The following is a 23,638-nucleotide window of genomic DNA, read 5'->3' on the forward strand; positions in this document are numbered from 1 at the left end:
GGTTTCAGCCCTTCATCAGATGCTCATTTCGTGTAGTTGTTCTCACATTTGTCCCTACAGAGAGATCGGTGAAAGTGAGAGTGCTGCTCCGTCAGTCAGTCAGTCAGCCAGGTCGTGCAGGTGTGTTGTGACGGCTGGGCGCGGTCAGAGCGCGAGGCGGGGCAGGGCAAGGTGCGCTTTTATGGTTCATAACCCTCCGACAGACGCTCCGCGGCTCACGGACTTCCCTGTTTGGATTACTGCTTTGGTTTTTTTTTTATTTTAATTTTTTCTTTCCTCCCCCCCAAAAAAAAAACAAACAAACAAAAAAAAAAAAAAATGACGAACCAACATCACATGAAGTCGGTGATTTCCATCGGGAACGTGGACGACACGTCCCTGGCGCTGCCCTCCGAGTCCCGCCAGCGCTCCGGCCCGCAGCGCGTGCTGGATCAGGTGCAGTCTGTCCGCAGGACGAAGTCCAAATCCAGCACGACGACCTCCCTGTCTCCCACAAGTAAGAGCAGAGCGGCCCGCCAGCGCACTGCAGGGCTCCTGTTAGGTTCTAATGTTTGGTTTGACTCGTTTGCGACTATTTACCTGTTGGTCAACTGGCAGCTCGCGGGTGTCATGCGGCCCTTGTCAACGCTGCCAATTCATCCCCCCAAATGAATAATTTACTAGTTTTATTTTGTGATGGTCATTTTAAGTCCACGTGAACTAAACATGGCTCTGAATGATTGTTACTGAGATTCTTTCAAGATGTAAATAAAGAAACGAGTCTAAGTTGACCAACTTTAGGAATATGCAAGTCATTAAATCATCTTTCACAGCTCTCAATGGTGGTGAAAGTGTGCAGTCACAGTTTGACCCTCATTATAGAGAGGATGCAAATTTTTTCAGCAGTCTAAAGCTTTTAAACAGTTCAACAGAATGTGAGATAAGCATGAAAATCATTCTGATATGTGTTCTCTATCTAATTGAATGTTAAATTAAACTTTAGTATTACAGAGGCAAGAGGAAGCTCATGAAACAGGAGAGAGATGTATTGGTGTTAATCATTTTGCAGCCAGAGATGTGCAGCTACATGTTTACAGCACTGCAGGGAAACCCTGGGAAGAAGAATAAAAGAAGAAGAAGAAAAAAATACTTGGTCTGACTAATGAAATAACCTGTGGAGAAGAGACATCATCAGTAAACAGACAGTTAACGCATCAGAGGAACAAAACCAGAGAAACAGACAGCATGAACTGTAAATGGAAGTAAATCTCCACTGTATGTACAGATTCAAGCAGAGATGTGAAGTGACTAAGTCAGGAGTCCTAAGTGCGTCATACACGCTGAGGTAAAGTGAAGGAAGGCAGCGCGAATTATAAAGACACAGAATCATTAAATACAAACATGTAAAAAGTTATTTTATGATTATTTTTGATGCTACTGAGGTTAATTTCATAGGAGTTAAAAATACCATTAAAGTAACGATTTGTTACTTTAGCTTTTGAGGTTTGAGTTGTTTGCCCGTCTTAGTGTGTGAATTAAGCTTCAACATGAAGGACTGAAAGTTTCCTGCACTGAGTCAAAGAGGTGAAATTATAAAAAGCCAGATATCGTCTGTTTGAACCGTTTTTGTGCTGATAGTCACGGAGCGGTCGTCTCTGGGAGACCTTCTAGACCTCGGTGTTTCTCAGAACCTGTGGATACGGCCCTGCATCAGCGATGTCTTAATGTTTTAATGTTTGGGTGACGTGGAAAAGTGTTAAAGACTGTATTAAATGTTAATGATGAAACCTTTAAAATTCTGATGGCAGCTTTAGATATTTTTATTGTAATGTTTTCTGTGTCCGGAGGTCAGTTTCAATAAAGAAACAAGATTTTCTCTTACCTACAGTATAACTGATTAACTGTTCAAATTACATAAAAATCATTGTTTTTCTTTGGCTTTTAAAGAGTAAAAATGAGGATTAATTCATACAAACTTTAAGACATTCATGTTGTCACTTCGAATCTCTGATTCATTCGTTCTCTTTCGCTTTTCAAAGTTTACCTGCTCTCTCCGTGTGTTTACTAAAATCTTCACATTCAGTAGGTCAGACGTAACGACAGGAAGATTAACAAAACTTTCTTTCCTTCGACACGCAGTAAATTAGTGGTTGTAAACCATGCATGTGTCGTATAGATGACAACAGCTGATAAGCCTCAACGTTTCTCCTCAGGCCCTTCATACGACTCCGTGTTCGCAGAGTCTTTCAGGTCATCCAATGGAAGCGTCTTCTTTGCGAATGGCTCCTCCAAACCTGTGAGTTCTTTTTTGCCTGAATAATTTTCTTTGTCATACCTTTAGCAGAGAGGAGGAAGACTTTACTCTTGCTTTAATCAATGATGTATTATCCAGAAGAAAGTGCTGTGACTTTTGATATTTGCAGAGTTTATGTCCTGGAAGTTAGCCTATTTGAGACTCACCAAAATATAAATAAATGCATTAACTCCAATATCACTGTTATTGAAAAGACGTAAAGAATAAATATCTACAGATCACTCTTTTTTTTTTTTTTTAGTCAAATCAAACCCTTGCTAACTGGATTATAACTCCAACCACACATCAGCAGTCAGGTTAAACTAAGCCGTCTCCTGAGCATCTAAACCCAGCTCGGGTTTCCTGTTAATGCATGAACGACTCAGACTCTGCACAAATTCACCTTCACTCTCATAAGAAGAGAATACGTCTTAAAGTTATTTGTGTGGCAAATTCTACTTTCTGCTTAAAACTCCCCTAAAAGTTTAGAAGTGTTCATATTAAATGATTAAAATAAGATGACTTTAAAGCAGGGCTGCTTGGTTCCGGCCCTCGAGGGCCGACGTCCAGCATGTTTCAGGTCTCTCCCAGCTGCAGCACAATCGGTTGCATTATCGGACGTTTTCACAAGCTTGGTGAAAACATCAACGTTAGATTGAGATACGCTGAAGCAGGGAGGCGTTTAAATCAGGACGTCGAGAACCGGAGTTGAGTATCCCTGCTCTAAAGTAATTAAATGCACAAACTATGACATATAATGAAGAAAATTGCATTGTCTTCTGTGGGATCAGACATTTCTTCAACTTCGTTTTCCAGATTTCTAATTTCCTTCCTATGGTCATTGTTGGAGTTATTTTAACCAATATTTTCAGTATCTGTGAAGGTACAGCAGTGAAAAAACCTGCATATAAATTACTCTGTTCAGTTCTTCAAACACACAGTTATGAAACGACCTTTCAGAGTTTTTTGTCCTCGGGTGATTTTAATCCTGCTTTAGTCTCCAAAACCTGTTTTCAGATCTTTTCAGTCTTTCTGTCTCCTCTATCAAAAATCTGATCGACAGCCTCGTTCATCGAAGCTGCTCTGAAGGGTGACGAACTGATGTGATCGTTCTCAATCTGAGCGGCCAGCTTCAGTGTTATTCTCACAAACATGTGCACTCTTTGACTCTGCAGCTCAGTCCAGACAAAACCATCGGCCGTCAAATACTCAGCAACTCCAAAGGCTCCACCATGAACAAGAGCGCCTTCCTCTATGAGAGGAGTTACCCCCTCATCAGCTCCATGATGGTCAACCACACCACCAACACCAGCCGCAGTGAGCCGGAGATGGCCTGGCAGCACTCCATGCCAAAACGCTCCGTGTCCACGCAGAGGACGCTCCCCAGTAAAAGCACCTACAAGACGCAGAGGACCGCCAGTCAGTTTGTTTCCAGCAGCAGGCCTCAGCCTCAGCTTCAGCCTCGGTCTCCGTCCCAGCCGCTGCCTCTGTCTCCGTCCCAGCCTCTGTCTCCGTCTCACCCGCTGCCGCCGCCTCCACCTGCCTATGTTGGCAGCGCTGCAAATCTGAACAAAGCACAGAGCCAGTTCCTTGTCAGTCAAGCAGATGTGTCCAAAGTTGCCTCAAAGCCCCCCGCCACCGAAACCATGTCCAAGACCAAAGAGGACTCTGGGTGAGAATCAACTTCTGTCACGTTTACATTGAAACGCCTGTGTCATTGTTCTCCTTTCACATATAATGATTTAACGCTGTACGTTTAAAAAGACATAAATCGAAGCCTGTTAAACTAAGCTCGTTTCGACATGTGCGTTACTAATAAGATGTAATACTATATTTATTACGCAATCATTTTCTGGCGCTCAGCGTTGTGGTTGAAATTCTCTGGATGGGCCCAGATTACAGTAGTAGGAAGGAACCTCGTTCACACTCAGAGGTGGCAGTATCTGCTTCGACTGGTTGGGTTAGAGCATTTGACCTGCAGGCAACTGGCACTTCAAAGGATGGAAATAACCGATACATCAGCTGCAGCTCAAAAAAAAAAAAAACAAAGAAAAAAAAAAGCTGCCTCCTGGTTTGTCCTCATGGAGTCCTGGTCTTTCAGTAAGAACAGCTTACATAACACAGCATTGAGAGTCAAAACTCAACAGCAGATGCCTGCACTTCCTGTCATCGTGTAAATATGAAGGTACACAGTGCTAGATCATATTTAGATATTGTGTTAAAATATTAATGAAATGTTGACATTTTTAGAAGTGTTTGTACATTTTGTAACTAAGAACAAAGGCTTTATTTATAGATTGTTAGATCATCTTTTTACTGGCATGACTCTTCAGAAATCTGCCTGTGTTGTATGTTTGACACTTTTTTCGTTAAAAGATAGTAAAATGACAAAGCATCAGGACTTTCGGCTCCACTGCCTTAAACACCTGCAGGAGAGAAAGCTTTTACTACACACTGCACATTTAAACACAGTAGGGCGAAATCCTCACACTGTATCCAAAACAACACATCAAAGTAGATTTCTCCTTATCTGTCCTGTGACAGGGTAAACGGAGGCACCATGGTGGCCGACATCACCATGAAGGAGGCCGTGGAGTATCTGTCCAACGAGGACCAGACTTATCAGCACTGCGGAGCTTCCTACATTCAGCACAACACCTTCATCAACGACGCAGCCAAACTCGAGGTGCTTCAGCTTGTTGTGGTCTAATTATTTTACCGAGAAGTTGGACTGCGCATGCTCTCTGGAGTCTGTGTATTGTGAGATTATAGTGTTGGAGTATTGTGTTTTTCTTGATGAGCAAATCAAAGTTCACCAGCCTGAGATCAGGCAAAGCCACAGGCACCCGCAAGTGGGCCTGGAATCACCGGTTGGGAACCACTGCTATACATATAAACTGCTTTAAAAAAAACAAGCACTGCTTCCTGAATATACTAAAGTAATACCACAATATAGCTGTACTGCTTCAGGAGGATTTGTTTCCATGGTGTTTTTCCTTCAGTTAAGACTTTAGTGTGGGTGTGTTTCACGTACTTTGTGTTTAACCAGTGAGTCGCTGCGATATAGAGACCCACTGATGAATCTGTTAACAGTATAGTTAAGTAAATACACGGCATGTTGGGTTCATGAGAAACATCGAATGCCAGTCAGCAGGATCTGGAAATGTTTTCACTGGCGGTGTGATGCAGCTCAGAGGGAGTGTGAAGACAGTCAGCAGTAAACGGCGTCTGTCGGTGAAACATGAGAGTCCCTCTGCATCTCCTGTGTTTGGGACGGTCATTTGATTCCAGCGCTGGAATGACAAACCCAGCGCACCCTGGAAAAATATTACTGAAAAAAATGTGATTGTTAAAAAAAATTCTCTATCAGTATATTTATGAATATAACTTTAACTTGCATTCAGTCGTCTTCTTTTCTTGGTTTTGCACCCCCCAGCAGCTGTGCCTACACCAGAGTGTCATCAGTTTTGTTACTAATGTGTTTTGCAACCTGCCATTTCTGCAGCAGAGACCTTGTTAAACATGTAATCTGTAATGTAAAATATAGGTTTCACAGCATAAACGGCTGCTAATTACTGCATTCTCGACATGCACTTAACCCCGAGGCCTTTCTGTTCTGCAGGTCTGGAAGCTGAACGGCGTCCGTCCTCTGGTGAATCTGCTGCGCAGCCCCAGCTCGCAGGTCAGCCACACGGCCGCCGCAGCCCTGCGCAACCTGTCCTTTAAGAACGACAAGAACAAGGAGGAGATCCAGCGCTACGGAGGCATCGCAGAGGCCGTGGCTGCGCTCAAAGAGACTAACTCTGTGGACACGCAGAAACAGCTGACAGGTACGACCTACAAACTCACCAGTTGAGTTTTTACTCAAGTACTGATACAAGTGTAAATGTAGACTTTAGTGGAAGTCTTCATTTCTCTGTTACTTGATTTCCCTTTTTTTTTAAACACTTTACCTTTGACCTTTTTTGGGTGGTAGTCGTAATGAATTGCTCCTAAGTACAGTATATAGATGTAAGCACACTCACACATACAAACACACACACACTATAGTTTTTGCAATTAATCTTAAAACACTTATAAGCAAGAATGCATCAGTTTAGTCATCGATAATGCCATACAGTATGTCATGATCCAGCCTGTGTCATAGTTTTGCATCAGAATTTTTTTTTCCTAAATAAAAAAAAACTGGTGATAACCACGCTGCACTTTTTTTTATGAAACATCATGAATTACATTTAAAAACTTCATTTTGGAATGACTTATTTTAGAAATGGAAACAGGAAGGCTTGTAACTTGATCACTTTGAAATTAGGAATAACAGAAAGTCTCCATCTCTGAGCCTGGTTCTGCGAAGGTTTCTTCCTTTTAGAAGGAAGTGTCTCCTTCATGCAGTCATTTATGCTTGCTCATATGGAGCTGTTGGGGTTTTCTTTGTAAAAGTAAATAGATAATGACTGTATTGTACTTGGCGCTATATAAATAAAGCAGAATTTAACTGAGTTGAATTAAATGTTCAGCTTCTGCAGCTTCAGTGTGGATACATTTAACCCTCAGCTGCTTTGATTCTCTCATTGTAACTCTGGAATTACATAATCGTGTTTGGTATCAGATCTGTTCTTGCATGCTGAAGTGCTGATGGGCTATGGAGCTGATGCCAAAATCTGCTAATACGTTGTTTTTTAAGAAGTTCACCTGCTTGAGAATATCATTACTGTACTACTAAGAGGCCTACCGGAGCAGCGGTGGCCTAGAATTTACAGACATGGTTTTGTATTTAGAGGTTTGCAGGTTCACATCCTACTGCTCACAGGTTTCCATTCAGGGTGTTTAAAGTGTTGCAGCCTGCTGCTACTAGTCTGGGTAGTTCAATGCTGTGAAATAATTATCATGAAAGGATCAATAAATCATCTAACATGATTCTTTTGAAGTTTAAATGTCCAAAAGAGACGTTAATTGTACACAAACCAAAACGTATAAAATCAACTTGATTTTTTTTGTACTTTATCATAGATTGTGAAAAAAACAAACAGTTAATTTCACGTCATTTCCCACGTTTTCCCGTTCCTTCCAGGTCTCCTGTGGAATTTGTCCTCTTCAGAAAACTTGAAGCCGGACTTGTTGAAAAGTGCTCTTCCTGTCTTGGTGGATCATGTGGTGCTGCCTTACACAACAGGCCCCAACAGGACCAGCATCCAAGACCCCGACGTCTTCTTCAACGCCACTGGATGTCTGAGGCAAGCAACAAAAATGTTTCTTTTTTTTTTTGCAATTCATAAAAGGTCACCTTGTTAATAATTTTGGATTTATTAAAATTTTTTCAGTAAGGAATGTGAATGCGTGTGGCAACCAGTATTTAAAAGGTTAATCATTCCCTTGTTTGGTGTCTGGCATGTGGAAGCTTCGGAATATGGTCTGGACCCATATAAAATCAATGATGTGTTGTAAAACTGCAGGTGCTATACATGTGCATATGTGCAAATATAGGCAATCGACCAGTCAGTCAATGGTTCTAATTGTTAGACACATAAAACTGAATATATTTGCTTTGATATACATAAAAAAAAAAAAAAAAAAATAAGCCGTCAAAAAGGAAATAAACAACAATTCAATATAATAAAGAAATCACACTTTTATACAACAGATTACTTTTTAAAAATACTATGCATTATTTTTATATCCTACCACCTTAATCTATCATGACTGATATGATTTCATTAATTGTGTAGAAATACATATAGAACATCATACATTTGCAGTTGTAAATGTTGTGACACATGTAAGATAATCCTTAAAAATATATGAAAAATAAGGCCTGCACAATAGTAATAAAGTATATGTATTTTCTGGCTTGATGTACTTCTTATAACGTACAACTGACACAGTTCAGAGTCAAACAGTTTTCCTACAAACATGTTTTCTGACTCCCTGGTTTATGTCCATAAGTATTTTGTACTATTTATATAATTACTACTGTTGTCATAGTAATAATATGCCCATGAAAAAACTTACACACACACACACACACACACACACACACACACACACACACACACACACGCTTGCAGTATGATCATGACTGTTTTAACAATCTGTCACCGTAGATGACGGAGCATGATAAGAGTTATCTTCCTCATCAGGAAACAGGAGTAACATAACATGTTAAACTCATTTCCTGATCACTCAGTGAAAGCTTGGCAGGTGTGTTTCTTTTGCTTTGTGTTTGAATAAGATTGATTTAGTTTTAACATGAGGTGTGGTTCATCTGAGACGAGCGTGAGATTTCTTCTTTAAACCCTTGCTGCAAGGCCTTTATATAGCAGAACGAACACACCATTACGTCCTGTGAGAGTGAAAAGTAAGACTAGTAGGTGTTCATGCACTGCAGGTAGTATTTCTCACTCTTACGTGTCTATTGTTATTATGAAAGTGTCCAAACATTGAGAGAGTTTTTAAATTCCTGCAGAAACCTCAGCAGTGCGAAGCAGAGCAGCAGACAGTCCATGAGGAAGTGTCGAGGCCTGATTGACTCTTTGGCTACGTACGTCGACGACTGCGTCGCTTCAGGAAAACCAGACGACGAGGTAAACATGGTGTTCCGTACCGCTCGGTGATTCTTCTGCTCTCTGTTCACTGCTGATAATGGCTCGGTTTGACAAGAAGCTCGGATTTTTGACTGATATTTGAGACAAACTAACTCACATTTTTGTGTTTGGACATGTATGCAGACATGCAGTATGTCCAATAGTGTTAATGCATTGATTTATTGATGAGATTTTTTTATGCATAATATGAGAAAATTACACTCAGTTTTGAACAATTGCACAAGAGACGCTTTCAAGTTTTACATTTAAACTTTTTACTTAACTGTGAATGAATGACTTTGTGATGTGGATAAGTGGATTATATTTTGTTCTTATTTTGTTCTTTTTTCCTATATTGTTCTGTTCCATTTTGTTTTTCCTGTTTTCTTCTGTTCCACTATAACAGTTCGATCCGTGCCTCTTTGTCTATTGTATTCTGTTCTTCTCTAGTTACTATTACTTTGTACTATTTCATTGTATTTTGATACTGCTATTTCTAAATCTATTCAATACTTTTCTTTCTGCTGTATTTATTCAATATTTTTTTAGTTCTAACTTTATCCCAATAAATTCTGTTCTATTTCTCTCTAGCATATATTGTTTTGTTTAAATCTGTTCAGTTCTGATTTTTTACGGTTTTCGTTTTTGCATAAATTTGGCATCTCACTTTGCAGATCTCGTGTGTCTTTCTCTGACTCTCCAAACAGTCGGTGGAAAACTGCGTGTGCATCCTGCACAACCTGACCTTCCAGCTGGAGGCGGAGGCTCCGGCTCTCTTCAGCAGGATCACGGCTTTGTCCAACATCGCCAGCAGGAGCAGCAGCCAGAGCAGCACCAGCCCGGTCGGCTGCTTCAGCCCACAGAACAAACCCACAGAGCACGAGGTGAGCCCAGGTCGCCGAAGACAAATGAACGCAGACGTGAAGTCGCAGGATTAACTGTGACAACTCATCCGAGCACATGCCAGTTTTCGTCTAGACAAAACCCGTTATGGTCCCTGAGACACGTTTGTTAAATACTGCCAAACATTAGTTTTAATTACTTCAGCGGCAGCATTTCAGCAACTTGGGGTTGTGGAGTGACACTGGATCCGGTTTTTCTTTGAGCTGATGCTCTGCAATCCATCTTGATTTTGCCAAGAGCCACAAGCCCAAACCAAATTCAGAGAAGGGCTGAAACGATTCATCGAATAAATCGAATAATTCGATTATAAAAAAGCTTCGAATTAAATTCTGTTGTTTCGAGGATTCGTTTATTAATTGTGTACAGTGAAACTATGTTGAAACCGCTGGCGTGTAGCGCCCGGAAATAAAGCGCAGCATGTTTCCGCACAAGAGTGTAAGCCGCACGGACATGTCAGAGCAAGCAGGTGGCGCACAGCGCGGTGAAACCACGCGAGAAATGGAGAAAGCTGCGTTCACACCGCCAAATGCTTTCCGCGATTTTGCGTCAAAATACAATTGTAAACAAATGGGAACGCCCGTTCCACCAGCGACGAGACGCGTTTTCGCGGCACGTCGGGGTGTTGAAGAGTAGAATGAAGAAAATGCTGGCGAAAAGGAGGAAGGACATCAAAGAAAATGCCAGAAAATGTCAAAAGTTTGGGACAACTTTAAACGAAAAAAAAAGGAAGAGCTCGGTGCAAAGTTTGCACTGCCAACAACAGCACCACGTCGATGCTTAAAAAAAAATGTGACTGTATTCTGAAATTGTTGTTTTGCACTCCTTTGAATGCACTTTAAAATTTTAGGGTAGCTGTCAGTTTAAAAAGGTGAATGTGCTGTTTTGGACTCAGCCTGAGTATTCTTTTTTTTTTGTTTTTGTGTTTTTTTTGCACAAGACAGATGGCAAATTAATATCAATAGGAATTGTTTGATAATACTGAATATTGCCTGCCGTACTTGAAGTGTTCTTTAATAATCAGCTTTCATGTGCATTTTTTTTTATAATGAAGGTAAGGCCTTAGCCCTCTATCAGGTATTTTATTTATCTTTTATTTAAATAATTTGTGAATTTAAAGTGCAATGTTCATCCTCGCAATGAGTGATCCTGTGCAGTTTAAAAAATGTTACTGCAAGCATTAACAGTAGTTTAATTTAGTTTAATTTTTTTGTCCGTGGTGAGTTTTATGCTTGCCAAAATAAAATAAAATAAATGCAAAACACACACACACACACACACACACACACACACACACACACACACACACACACACACACATATATATATATATATATCGATTAATCGACCAAATGAATCGATAGATTAATCGATTACTAAAATAATCGATAGCTGCAGCCCGAATTCAGAGTGCTGCTGAATTTTTCCCACCTGACACTCTTGTGGCAAATTCACTCACATACACATCCATGGGTGTGGTCAAAAGTATTATTAGTGCTTTGGCACACATTTCTATGTTTATCTAGCCGGTTGTTTTGCATCTCACGTGTATTCAGCGAGGGTTGTCTTGTGCTGCAGGTTTGTTGCAGCTTTGTCACATGCAGTAGCTGCTACGTCTGTTTTGTCTTTAACTGAGGATCGGACTCACACAGTAGTATTATTTCTTTCCAGCTGTACACAGTTTTTGGAATAGACTTTGTCCTCAGTACTTGAAGACAGCTGTCACTTTCATTACAGCTTGACAAATCTACCCTTATGATTGTAACTTAGTAAAGTTTAATTCATTTTCATTATTCCAGCATCAGTTAAAACACTAACAATAGGAAAAAAAGAAGATGAAAACAAAACTGTGACAGGGAGTAAAGTCAAGAGAAATGCAGATGAATATTAAATTGGTTTGTTTGATAATATGCCCAAAATAGAACCATGTAAAAATAATATGAATAAGATCAACTTGTTTAAACCATACTCCTGACTGTGCATGATTAGAATTTAAAATAAAGTTCAATTCATGTTAAAATCCATTCACCCCAGAATTTTTTGGTTGACTCTGACAATCCCACATTAAAAGACAAGTTAGAAAATGAGGCATGAGGAAGACAGAACAGGCTGATTGTTTCATTCTGGACAACCACACACATTGTGTGATACTTTATCTGGACGTCATGTTAAGAAATATTATTATTGAAAAGTTTAACAAGGAAACACTCTGAAAATTAAAAGTATAGAATTTCTAATGTGAGAAGAATGTAAAGAGAATATTGAACCTTTGAATATTAAACAGTGTGGGCTGTGCAGACGCCTCCTGAAATGTGCCGATGAGCAGATGCAGCGAGACGTGTTAAGGCTGGCCTCTTCTTTCTCATTCAGCCGAGCTTCGACTTCCCAGTCATTGAGGAGTCGCAGCCCAGTGGAGCAGGCTGGCTGATACATTCCAAAACGCTGCAGAATTACCTGTCTCTGCTCAGCACCAGCCAGCGAGAAGAGACCCAGGAAGCCTGCTGTGGAGCGCTGCAGAATCTCACCGCACGAGACGGCATCGTAAGAAACGACCGGGAAACACATGCTGGGCCATCTTCACACTGTTAGCGTTATATTTTTGGAGTCAATTAGATTTGTTTTTTTCGTATCCACAGGTCTCCAATGTGATGGGCCAGACTATTGTGCAGAAACTGAGCGGCCTGCAGATGATTACCCCCCTTATACAGTCTAAAAAAGTCAACTTGCAGAAGAATATAGTTAATTTGGTGGGGAACCTCACTAAAAACCCCAACCTGCACAACGGCATTGGTAAGAAGCAGGTTTAACAGAAATTTGCATGAAATGAAAAATGAAAAATACTGTCATGTGAAAATTGGTTTCAGAACGTGTGGCTGTATTCGGGGTCGAATGTTCAGCTCTTGTTGCAATCCTGAGTTCTCTGAGCTGAACTACAATACATTTTATATGTATTGCAAATATGTGAAGAAAGTCATCTAATAATCAGAATCCTAAAACTAATGAAGGATGTCTTCAAAAACAGTGAAGACATCCATCTAAATACATGACTTGTGGATTTACCTGGTGATTTCTGCTCCTACTGTAATGATGAATTATTTACAGGTTTACAAATGTTTGCTCGTGTAAAACCATCGTTTTTATTTCCTTCCTTGTTCAAGCTCGTAAAGCCCTCCCCGAGCTGCTGAGCCTCCTCAGCAAAGGCACCTCAGAGGGGAATGAGTCTGACGACACCCTGGCCATGGCCTGTCACACTGCCAGCTGCATGCTTCTGAAGAAACCCGACATCAGCAAACACCTGCTGAGCAACGGCCTGATACAATCACTGAGCAGCCTCAGTCAAGACAGGTAAGGCTGCTCACGCCCCTGGAGGTGTTACTCCTGGGTTTGATTATGTGCATGTGTGAGTGCTAAGAAAAAAAACAGACTAGATTATTAAAGATTTGATGAATGCTCACGATTCACAGTTCAGTTTGGTCTAATATTAATGTGTTTAATTCCCGTTTTCTTCTTCTCAGATATTTACCCAAATCGAGCAAAGCGGCAGCTCTGTTACTGCACAATCTCTGGTCGCACAAAGATTTGCAGAACCACCTGAAAAAGGTGAGTTGAGACTTCTCCCCGAGTGCCAAGATCTGTTCGTGTGTGTTGGGTGTGTCCTGTCAGTGCTTTGTGTTCTGCTGAAGAGCCCACGCCTCATTCAGGTATTTGTGAGAAACGGAGAGATAAAAGTTGAAGGATTAGGCAGCGCTCGCAGGAAATGCCCAGTAAAAGTGAATACGACATTAAAGTGATACCCACTGAGGAATCCAGCAGCTCAGGTTCAGGGAAACACAAGCAGGACTTTGTTTGCACAAAGCACAGCAGCACATTACCGTGGCTCGTTGTGGGCCTGCAGCACCTTCACGCACATGTTGAACGGCAGCGGCGACGAGGCTCTGTGAGCTCCTTGATGTGTCACTCATGCTCAGTGAAGTATAATTACAGAGGTGGGACACTCATTTATTTTGTTTTGTTTCGTTTGAACCATTTGTCCTGCAGCAAGGGATGAGTAAAACCTCGTTTGTGAACGACATCACCACGGCGGCGCACAGGTCGGTTCAAGTCGTGGATTAATTCCAACGCTTAACGGATCTCTGGAAGTTTTGTACTGAAGTAATCGCCTGCAAGGTCTCTGCACAACCACCCAGACGTACACCGGCTCCGAGGCGGAGCGCCAGGATTGATTTTCTCTGTCTGAATAAATCTAAATCTAAAACTTCAACCTTATGCATTTGATTGTCTTCTGTAGCCCTGAGTATGCTGTAAGGTGATGAGATGATTTGTTTGTAAAAACAAAGGTGAAGGTTGAAATGTAACACTTTACATTTTAGTTGCTTTTCTAGTGTGAAATCCTGCTCTGAACTTGTTGTGTTGTTGCGTCTGTAAAAAATTGATTTTCATTGTGCAAAATGAACCCGATAAATTTTACCGGCATGCAGGAATTTAAGAGGTTGCATGAGGTTTGTTGGTGGTGTGATGTTTTTTTTTTTCTTTTTTTAAATATTTTGTATTTGATGTTTTTAAATCAATGTACATGTTCTAAAATGTTGCAATAAAGCTTACAATATATTCTTTGAGTGCTGAAAGTGGTTAATGTACAATCCTCCTCTCATGGCCTCCAGTCAATCTTTGGGCACTATTTTTCTTTTTCTTTTTACCTTATTCGCATCCCTGAACATCCCCCGTCTCAGTTTGGACTGTCGCGGTGAAAATGTTTCCAGGCAGATTCGCGACACATCCATTCCTGTTTTCTCCACCCTCATGATTTATTCTCCCGCTGAAACAAAAGCCAAAACAAGCAGGAGCTGCAGCTGTCGCTACTTTAGTTTGGAGCATCATATAATTGCTGACCAGATTTGAACTTTGGTCCTTCTCAGTTCAAACCTCATAATCCATCCAGCACGGTGAGCTCATGGGGGACATTTTAGATTGACCAGCAGACTTCTGGCACGGCTGATCTTTTTGGTTGATCGCTTCATTTTGCACTGATAGATTTATGTGCTCTCGTGTGGTCATTTATAGACGGGCACACCGTGAACCTGCCTGGATTGTCGATATGAGAAAACGCAGGATGAAGGTGGGAGCTCAGCCAAAGTAAACTGATCTGAATTCACCTCTTTTGGCAAAAACACAATCTGATCTTAACAAAGTAGGTGCAGCTTTTATAATTGTCAAGGCGTTAATTAGAAAGCATAAGTCATCTTTGACATCCCACGAAGGAAAGCGGCAAATAAAAACTTTTTGTTGCTTGTAAAATAAAGGTTTTATTCAATGCAGTCACAAAATCTTGCACCCAAGAACAAATGCAACCATATTTTGAGCATTCAATGAGTAACACAAAGGACAGCAATGAAAGCTGAACTGTAAAACATATTGACTTTGAAAGTTACACATGATCAAAGAAACTTCATGATCAGTCAGCTAAATTACTGCTGCCTCTCTGCAGAGGAGCTTAACATGCACACTTGTTCACAGGTAACATTTTAAGAGCATTTTATGATATCTAGAGTAATTTTGTCCTTGCATGTTCAAGTATTTAGAAAACATTATGCATTAATGGTACACTCAATACTTTATAATACTTTATGGATGTCTGATGCTGACAGTTTTTCCCCAAAGCTGATTTTACTTCCTGAGGCCGCGCTTCCTCCGTCCTCCCTTTGAGCTGAGAATGAAGTGAAGATCAGGTTAGTCACATCAGCCCACTCTGCTGTGTGTGTGTGTGTGTGTGTGTGTGTGTGTGTGTGTGTGCGTTTGTGTGTGTGTGAGAGAGAGAGTGTGTTTCCTTAAAGTTTCCTTCTTGAAATGTCTGGGCTTGTTTTTTTCATAGATGTAAATTCGATGCTCTCTTCAGCAGCATTTGAAAGTCATATTAGTTTGGGGGTAAAATTAGATCTGCAGTGGAGATAAAGCTCAATTTTTTTTCTTCTTTTTAGGAGCAGTTCATGCTCATTGTGCAGACGTTTGATCATTAGGTGTTGATCCTGCCTTTCAGAACAAAACCACCCTCATCCTGATATTATTTTACACTCGTATCCACAGCAGTGTCCAATCGTAACCCCTAAAGTTGGCCTTTCACATTTGATTGCTTCTGAAGGTTTTATGAAATGAAAACGAACTTTCGGGAGGATTTTGTAAATAAAACCCATAAATTTACACATTTCATTGTTTATATACAAAGAACAACTTAGGACACTCACAGTGGTCCCCGCCCCGTTTGGGAGCTGCCCCCTCCGCTGGAAGCTGCTGTGGCCCCCAGATACCAGAGCTACTGAAAGCTTTTCATAGCCGTGTTCTTTCAGAAGAGGATTTGCTGCCAATTACTTGCCTGCTATCTTTATCTACTGTTGCTACACAGGTGCCTGACCTGTGACGACACTGATTGATCAGTTTTAGGGGGAACAATGGCATTCTCTGCATATTTCAAGACGGAACCCTCATTCTACAAATCAATATCTTGGTTCATTATTGAACGTATGAAAAAAATAGTTTCATGCACTGATTGTCTTGACAATATTAAAAGTTCGATTTCAAAAGGCAGAAGCAGAACCATCCACATGATTTGGATGTCAGTGGAGACGACTCGGTGTTTTATTGCCAGCTGCGTGAACATGGCCCTGATCACATGGTGGGTGGGATCACGAGCTCTCTCTCAGGGCTTCCAGACTGCTGCGGCGCCCCGACCTGACCTTTGTTGAAACGCCTCCGGTCTCCACGCTCTTTTTGTTTTCTGGGTTCTGTTTGGCTGTGAGTGCTGAGGAAACTTTAGCTCTGCTGCTGGCACAGATTTCTGTCACTGATGCGGCTTCAAGCACACAGAGAACGGCATTGTGGGAAAGGGAAAGGAAAAGTTGAAATGAAAAGAGGCTGAAACTCGATGAGACAGACTCGGCATTGAACACTGCCTTCTCAGTGTTGATGTTTGGATTTCCTGAATTACTTTGATTTGGTTTTGTGTTTCTACCCGTGGTAATCAGAGTTCTATGGTCCAAAACATGCGTTGATGTAATTTGAATGATTTTATGATTGATAAAGTTTTGCCCTCCTTTGACAAACGTAACCTTATCTGGAGACACTTACACTTTCTGATGATCGCTGACCCGGTTTCTCAGCACGGTCACCTGGAAGAGACAAGTTCAAAACTCACATCCATCCTTTAAACTGGGATTTTTTTTTTTTTGTTTCATTAAATAAAAGGATTAAGCCCAATATGGTTCAGAGAAAAAAAAACTGCACACAAACTTAAACGTACAAAACAAATGCAATCTTTGGAACTAGGAATCACAAGTTCCTCACGATAGAACATGCTAAATTTTGTAGTTTGTGCCTTTTGTCACTCTTTTGAATAATTCATAAATCAATTGACGGTATTGTAGCTTATCCTTTTATTAGTTTGGCTGTTTCTGTTTTTTCCATAAATGTTTTGTTTAGGCAGTGTCACTCCCTGGTGTTCATAATTAAATCTCATTATTTGTTTTAATGCATCTTTTACGAAACTTCATCGATCTCTGTTTTGATCTTCCATTTCACACCACATCGCACCTCAGAAAAAACTGTGGTTGAAAGTTGTTCTCATAAATCTGTCGTATTTACTCTGGCCTGCATCCAACAATCTGTCTCGTCGCTTCTCATTATCATTTGACGCAGGCACCGGCCCACTATTTTTTCACCTCATATTTCTGCTTCGTGTACTTGTACTGCAGTTCAAATTTCTCTGCCTCCAGTTGGCGCATCCATTCCCACAGTTCCTTGGCTTTTTCCCTGAATCAGCACAGAGAGAAACAATGATTCACTATTTGTTTGAAGTGATGTTGATCTTTCTGTGAGTTCACTGTGTGCTTTCACCTGAGTTTGTCCTCCCTCAGGTTATCAATGTCCAGCTCCTTGCGCCGATCGCTGAGGATCTTCTTCTTCTTTTCTCTTTCCGTTTGTTTCTTCGTCCCATTTTGTGGCTGCTGAGCACATGCACTGGAGCATTATTAACAACACTGATGCCTCCATCAGGTTAATGATCAACAACAGCGGCACCTTGTATCCAGTGAAACTCAGGTTGGAGAGGATCATCTTCTTCCGTGCGTCTTCATCGGCTTTCTTTTTGGCCTCTTCTTCCTCTTTTCTTGCTTTCTCTTCCTGGTGGAGAAACCAGAGTTTCATGTTGTAATTAGACACATAATGGCTTAGTTTTTTACACTAATGAACAGTGTGTACATAGTTGCTCAGCAGGTCTTTTATAAATTCTCAAATACTTTGATTTCTATCTCATATTTTACAATAACTTTTTTTTTTTTAATTCATTTTCATCCAATTTATAATGTCAATTTTACTTTTGACTGCAATTTTAAGGCTTTTACTTTGTTTGGAAGACTACTTATGGGGTTTTTTAATCTACCTCTTTCTCTCTCATTTTTAATAACTACACGAAATTCACCTTTTAAATTCCTTTTTTTCTACTGTAGTTGTATATATAATGCCACTGAGTCATCAGAGTTTCTGTAAAGCTGCTTGAATTGTTCCAACTTACATATAAAGTGCTGTCTGAGGATTGATTAATTGATTGATCGATTGTCATTTCATCAGAAATATTTGTGTCTGTACTCACGGCCAGTTTGTTTTGCCGCTCTCTCTCTCTCTCTGCTCTGATCTTCATCTGCTCCGACCTCTCAGACCTACGTTTCTCCTGGTGGAGAAGTGAAAGAAAAGACTTTTGGTTCAACACTTTATGAGTCAGAATGTGATTCACAGTAGCTCTTTAAACACAAGCAGCAGGAGAGAGAGCTGTGATCATACAATGCGATCTGTGAGGCTGAGCAGCTCCTCTTCCTCCTTCTTCCGCTTGTCAAAGTGAGCTTCGATAAGCGTCTGGAGCTCATTCAGGTCCTTTTCCATCCGTTTTCTATGAATGTCCTGACATTTTTTTGGGGAAAAGAACCACACTGAAACTGTGAAGTCAGATTTGAAAGTTTGCCGTCACTTTGATCAGTTCTGAGTTGAACTCACATCAAAGTCAACTTTCTCTCCATCTGGGATCTTGGGAGCTGCCAAACCAGGCACGAAGCCTGGCCTGAGGAAGGTTTCAAAAACACAGACACACACACACAGATGTCTCTCTTTCCTTTTAATGTTGATTGATGTTTGACTTTTTGACATATTTTCACACTGTTCTTACTTTTGCTTTGGCTTGGCGTCCTCTGTGAATCCACAACAAGAAGAAATGTAAACATTTCAGTATGTGTAGGCACGGTTTGCTTAAGAAAGTATTTTTCTAGACAAACACATAGCTTGTGCGCTTGATGAGTAAGCTGTCCATACCTCCTTCATTTTCCTCTGCACCACATGCCGACAGACGAGAGGGTCAAAATGAAAAGTCAAGAGTGAGTCAAGCAGAAAAGGTGCAGAAAGCTCACAATGGCACAGCTGACTCTTTAATAATAAGCTCTAATGGATGAAAGTGACTACAAAAGAGCACAGTGCTTCACCCTGGACCTGCAGACTGGGTATTTTCAAAAAAAAAAAAAAAAAAAAAATTGACCTAACATTGTATTAAAACATCTTCCCTGCAGAAGCTTTCTCTCCATCCATTAGCTTTCCTTCTATGATTGACATTCAGTGACCTTCTCTTCCTCTTAAGTTTTAAGGAAGGAATGAGTCAATATGACCTCAGGCATGAAGCACTAGAAGGAGACAACATGGCTGACCATCTCCCATCAGAGACGCAGGAGTGTCGACTGAAACATCCTGTCAAACCTGACGAAGAGGCTGCTTTAAGATCAGTATAATCTGGTCCATTTTTGGCCGCAAGAAAAAAAAAATACTTTAGTTTTGAAGCTTCTACCATGCCACTGCAGCTGATAACTCCAGCAAGTCTCTGGGGAAGCTGATTGTACGTAAGTCATTTCCAAGTAAAGATAACAGCTTTACAGTGTCTTTACATGCCAAGAACGCTACAACATCATACTTAGAGTCAACACTGCCAAAGGTTTATAGGATACAATAGACTTCAGTGCTCTAAAAATGCTATTTTTATCGAGATATCGCACTATGCAGATGTGTTGTGAAACCTTCATTCAAATTCCTTTTGGTTGTATGAGTTTAGATTCAGAATTTCTGATATACAGTATATGTTTATCAGTAGGAAGATGATTTTAACATTTCTCCAGTCCTGCTGAAATACTGTTTGAATTTTAAAAACATAAATAATTTACGAAAGCAAGTTATTTACCACAAAAATGCAGCAGCTTTCATGAAATAGTCATTACTTGTATCTTTACATGTGCAGTTATGTTCACGATCAGCCTGCATGGAGTTTTAGGCCAAAGGTAAGTACATATTGTAGTTAGCATGCAAATATATTAGCATAAGCAATACTACCTTCCTCCTCCTCCTCCTCCTCCTCCTCTACCTCCTCCATCAATTCCTCCTCCACCTCCTCCTCTACTACCTCCTCCACCTCCTCCACTTCCTCCACTTCCTCCACCTCCTCCTCTTCCTCTTCTGTGCAAAGCAAGCATGAAGAGTTAGCAAGCAATCAATGTGACATTCTTATAAAGCATGTAGCCCAACATTTCAGAGTATTTTTGACGTCTTCAGATTCAAGTCAATCTTTGAGTCAAGAATATTTATCTGCTATAAATAAACAAAAACAAGAGAACTACAATAAATCGTGCCCTCTATTGAATCACTATTTTATTCTTGATTGGCAGCTCCGGCTTGTAGTGGGTCACACTTTAAATCATATTTGCATACATTCCAACTGGAGGGAGTGACACAAAGCAGTTTAGATTAGCATTATTTCATTTTGAGAAATGTTGAAGGTGATGTTTGATTTAGCTCAGTTTCGTGTATTCCAACAGATTTCATTATAAACAGGCGTCATACAATAGGGTTTTTCCTGACTTTAAATGACCCCAAAAGAATGTTTTATCCGGCCAATCATCTGTGTGGAAACATTTACTGGTAAAGACGGTTTTGTCTTTTGAGAGGTTGTGAAGATCCCAAACTTCTGTTTTTTTTAACGTGGTTTTGCTAAAAATGCATTTGGTCAATTCAATTGTTTGTAAGACTTTAGGAAACTTCAAGCTTTTTCATCATCATTTTGAGCTTTTTTCCATTTCTAAAGTAGTTTACTGCTGTGTTTCATCCTCACTGAGCCCCTGTGAGAGGAAAAGTGACACCAGACCTTTAGTCTCTGGTCAAAGAGGGAAACTCAAACTCTTTCACCTGCCAGCAAGGTGAGCCAACCTGCATTTAGCCGGGCCTCGAACAGCCATAAAAAATGAAAGTGGGTATTGTGCTCTCCTTGCTGTCCTCCCTCCCAAAGGCCCTCTATTGAGAACATAAACTGACCTATATTTCTCAGTAACCCTGAGTGTGGCCCACATGAAGTGACACAGGCGCTACAGGAGCTGCAGGATGCACAACCCCTTTATCTCGGTGACACTGCACTATCTGAAATAAAAGGACAGATCCTCTGGGATGATTATAAAAGGTGAACAATCTGCAGTCCCAGAGGGCGAGGGCTGACTGAGAGGACAAAGGTCAGACTGGCAGAAAAGCTGAAGGACAGCAGCTGCCTCTGCAGTGCCAAAAATACAGTAAGCTGTGCGGTGAAGCCAGCAGCTTAACAGATGCAGCGTGTTAAGTCACTAAGAATGTAGAAATGCATGGCTCAAGTGTGCGAAGCAGGTAACAAAGTAGCAGAAAAAAACATCAAAGTTGTTTCTTGTAGTTGGTGGATTTAGAAAGTTGTGTAAAGTTTTGCTTTTTGCATTGCTGTCAAAGATATTGTTTGTTGAAGTACATACCAACAATATCTTCCTCTCCTTCACATGGCAAAGAGAGGTAAAAAGCAGACGTTAACAATAGCTATGGACTTCATAACCACACTAAATATGCAGATGATATTCCTCACGTACACACATGCAGCATATTTTCAATGTTCATGCAGAATTTTGCATTTTTTACAGGCTTATTAACCCCAACTGTACAGCATCTCATGTCTTTGTTTACAACATGCAGCTGCCTGAAACCGCAGCTCCAATCTATAAAGACTTATCTGCTCTGCATTTCTAGGTCCAATGAACAAAAAACTGACTTACGCTGTCCTCTGAAAGAAGAAGAAGAAGAAAAAGTGCCATCACGATTTAATGAATTTGATTGGTCATGGAGTGGCTTCTATTGACAGAAATGAAGGATGTACTCACTCGTTTGTTGCTTCCTCTGTGTCTGACATGTTTACGCTGTTGCACCTGTAAGTATCACACAGGAGAGAAGCTTGTGAGTTTGTTTCTAAACCATGCTGTTATCATAAAATAACAGTTTGATCATGCATGTATCAAAATATGCTCAAGGTGGTAAATAACAGCACTGATTATTAATTAATTCAATGGATATACATTTAAATTTAAAATAACACAAAGTATGACACACAGACTTACCCAGATGTACTGCGATGTGTTCTTCAGATGAGCTCAGTGGGGAATTGTATACTGTGTCCTTCTCTGTGGGCCATAAGCTTTTAAACCCAGTAGTGGATCACATGGCGGCAAACTGCCCGTATCTACAATGGGTGGGCACATACCTGCAAACAGATGGCAGATAGCATTAACTAGAATGGGAAAACATGCATTCTCAGTGGACTTGCGTTGTCTATTTTTACCTTTCAAAACCTCGCCCGAACAGCACGGGATTATTGCTCTCAAAAAGGTTTCAGTATGTCAGGTCTGCCAGACGTGGGGCAGGTTAGACATAATCCCTGTAACCCTATTCCTGTGGGCATAGTCCAACACAAAGGCGCCGTCAAAGCGCCTCTTATTTCCAAGAAAATAATTTCCTCTCTTACAGTAACTTATTGTGAGGATCACTCTCCGTTCTTTCATTTATACACTGTTTATTCCCTAAAATGGATGTATTATGCAGGCAGATCACCGAGTCTTATTCCCATAGCCAGTTTCCACACAGGAGCCTGAAATAAAACTCACACCCTTTACCAGCTTGATCTTCCGCCCCGGTCTGCCCTCAGTCCTGACATGCAACAACATGTCATCAACAACTCCCTTTATGACCACGGCAAGCATTCTGATACTCCCTCTGCTAGTTGTAGTGTTGTCTCAGACCCCGCCATCGGGATTATGACTCAACAGATGTTGCCGCCAAACTGTATCTCTGTGCATGTGTTGGGCTGTTTGAATGGGAGTTTCCCAAACACCCCAAAGCTGGCTCTGTTTACAGAGGGGTGGATGCTGTTTTGAAGGCTTCTTGGAGAAAATCCAGACATCAGGTCAATCAAAAGAGTCCAGCCAAGTATCAAGTCTCAAAGTGAGCTCCAAGTCTTGGAGTTGACAGTGGGAAAAGTTCAAAGTGTGACATTAAAGAGTACTGCAGAGACAGAAAGCGACATGTTTGCTTTACAACTAATTTCAACTGTTCATTTTACAAAATTGAGCCATTTGATTCTCTCAGATTACTTAATTTTTTAAAGGGACGTCTGTAGTATTTTCATTGTTTTACAAACATCGCGAGGTACCATAAACTATCATTCGGACTCTCCCTGAAAGGCATTGTTCTCCACGAGCAACTAAGTCATTTGCCATGATGTGCATCATGCTGCTGTGTTCATGCACAGGTAGGAAACAGTCATCTGTAGATGTGCACTACTGCTACTCCTATAACTGAATACTCATGTTGTACAGTATACATGACACATTGTGTACCATACAGCTCCATTTTCCTCTTGAAAACTGTTACGTGAAGTTGTCTGGAAAGTTAATTCAGAATAAACGCAGCTGAATGGCAGTGCTTTGATTAACAGCTCCCTTTCCTGTTTAGCCGTTTAGCCAGGAGGAGAAGA

The 23,638-nt window shown here is 40.8% G+C and overlaps 2 protein-coding genes across 5 annotated transcripts; one reads left to right on the forward strand and one right to left on the reverse strand.

The window, feature by feature from the left end:
• Positions 1 to 318: 318 nt before the first annotated feature.
• pkp1b (plakophilin 1b) lies at positions 319 to 14,327 on the forward strand. The gene is made up of 13 exons (XM_030092042.1): positions 319 to 496; positions 2,193 to 2,275; positions 3,448 to 3,944; positions 4,817 to 4,958; positions 5,895 to 6,102; positions 7,344 to 7,506; positions 8,736 to 8,853; positions 9,561 to 9,737; positions 12,124 to 12,294; positions 12,390 to 12,543; positions 12,912 to 13,098; positions 13,269 to 13,353; positions 13,792 to 14,327. Exons 1-13 carry the CDS (start codon positions 319 to 321, stop codon positions 13,864 to 13,866), a joined length of 2,238 nt encoding a protein of 745 aa, XP_029947902.1. The 3' UTR covers positions 13,867 to 14,327.
• Positions 14,328 to 15,042: 715 nt separating this feature from the next.
• On the reverse strand, positions 15,043 to 22,327 carry LOC115388359 (troponin T, cardiac muscle isoforms-like). 4 transcript variants are annotated; one of them, XM_030091457.1, is made up of 14 exons: positions 22,227 to 22,327; positions 21,993 to 22,037; positions 21,888 to 21,895; positions 21,594 to 21,611; positions 19,102 to 19,116; positions 18,959 to 18,980; positions 18,790 to 18,853; positions 18,580 to 18,696; positions 18,392 to 18,469; positions 17,821 to 17,922; positions 17,638 to 17,744; positions 17,463 to 17,553; positions 16,873 to 16,913; positions 15,043 to 15,457 (listed from the first exon to the last, which is right to left on the reverse strand). In XM_030091457.1, the coding sequence occupies exons 2-14, from the start codon at positions 22,019 to 22,021 to the stop codon at positions 15,418 to 15,420; spliced, it is 732 nt and encodes a 243-aa protein (XP_029947317.1). In that variant the 5' UTR covers positions 22,022 to 22,037; positions 22,227 to 22,327; the 3' UTR covers positions 15,043 to 15,417. The 4 variants fall into 4 exon arrangements, with proteins under 4 accessions (XP_029947317.1, XP_029947316.1, XP_029947319.1 ...); XM_030091456.1 differs by having other exon boundaries at positions 17,638 to 17,747; positions 22,227 to 22,318; XM_030091459.1 differs by lacking the exon at positions 21,594 to 21,611 and having other exon boundaries at positions 17,638 to 17,747; positions 22,227 to 22,321.
• Positions 22,328 to 23,638: the final 1,311 nt, after the last annotated feature.

This window comes from Salarias fasciatus, chromosome 5, assembly GCF_902148845.1.
Source record: "Salarias fasciatus chromosome 5, fSalaFa1.1, whole genome shotgun sequence".
Taxonomy (NCBI): Eukaryota; Metazoa; Chordata; class Actinopteri; order Blenniiformes; family Blenniidae; genus Salarias; species Salarias fasciatus.

What these genes read in the sequence shown, in the direction of transcription:
- pkp1b (XM_030092042.1), top strand. Translation starts at nt 319, where the DNA reads ATGACGAACCAACATCACATGAAGTCGGTGATTTCCATCGGGAACGTG. An exon ending in ACGACGCAGCCAAACTCGAG is followed by an intron (nt 4,959 to 5,894) that starts GTGCTTCAGCTT and finishes TCTGTTCTGCAG; the next exon opens with GTCTGGAAGCTGAACGGCGT. An exon ending in CACGCAGAAACAGCTGACAG is followed by an intron (nt 6,103 to 7,343) that starts GTACGACCTACA and finishes CGTTCCTTCCAG; the next exon opens with GTCTCCTGTGGAATTTGTCC.
- LOC115388359 (XM_030091456.1), bottom strand. Translation starts at nt 22,021, where the DNA reads ATGTCAGACACAGAGGAAGCAACAAACGA. An exon ending in GACGCCAAGCCAAAGCAAAA is followed by an intron (nt 18,854 to 18,958) that starts GTAAGAACAGTG and finishes AACCTTCCTCAG; the next exon opens with GCCAGGCTTCGTGCCTGGTT. An exon ending in TGAGTTTCACTGGATACAAG is followed by an intron (nt 17,748 to 17,820) that starts GTGCCGCTGTTG and finishes GCATGTGCTCAG; the next exon opens with CAGCCACAAAATGGGACGAA.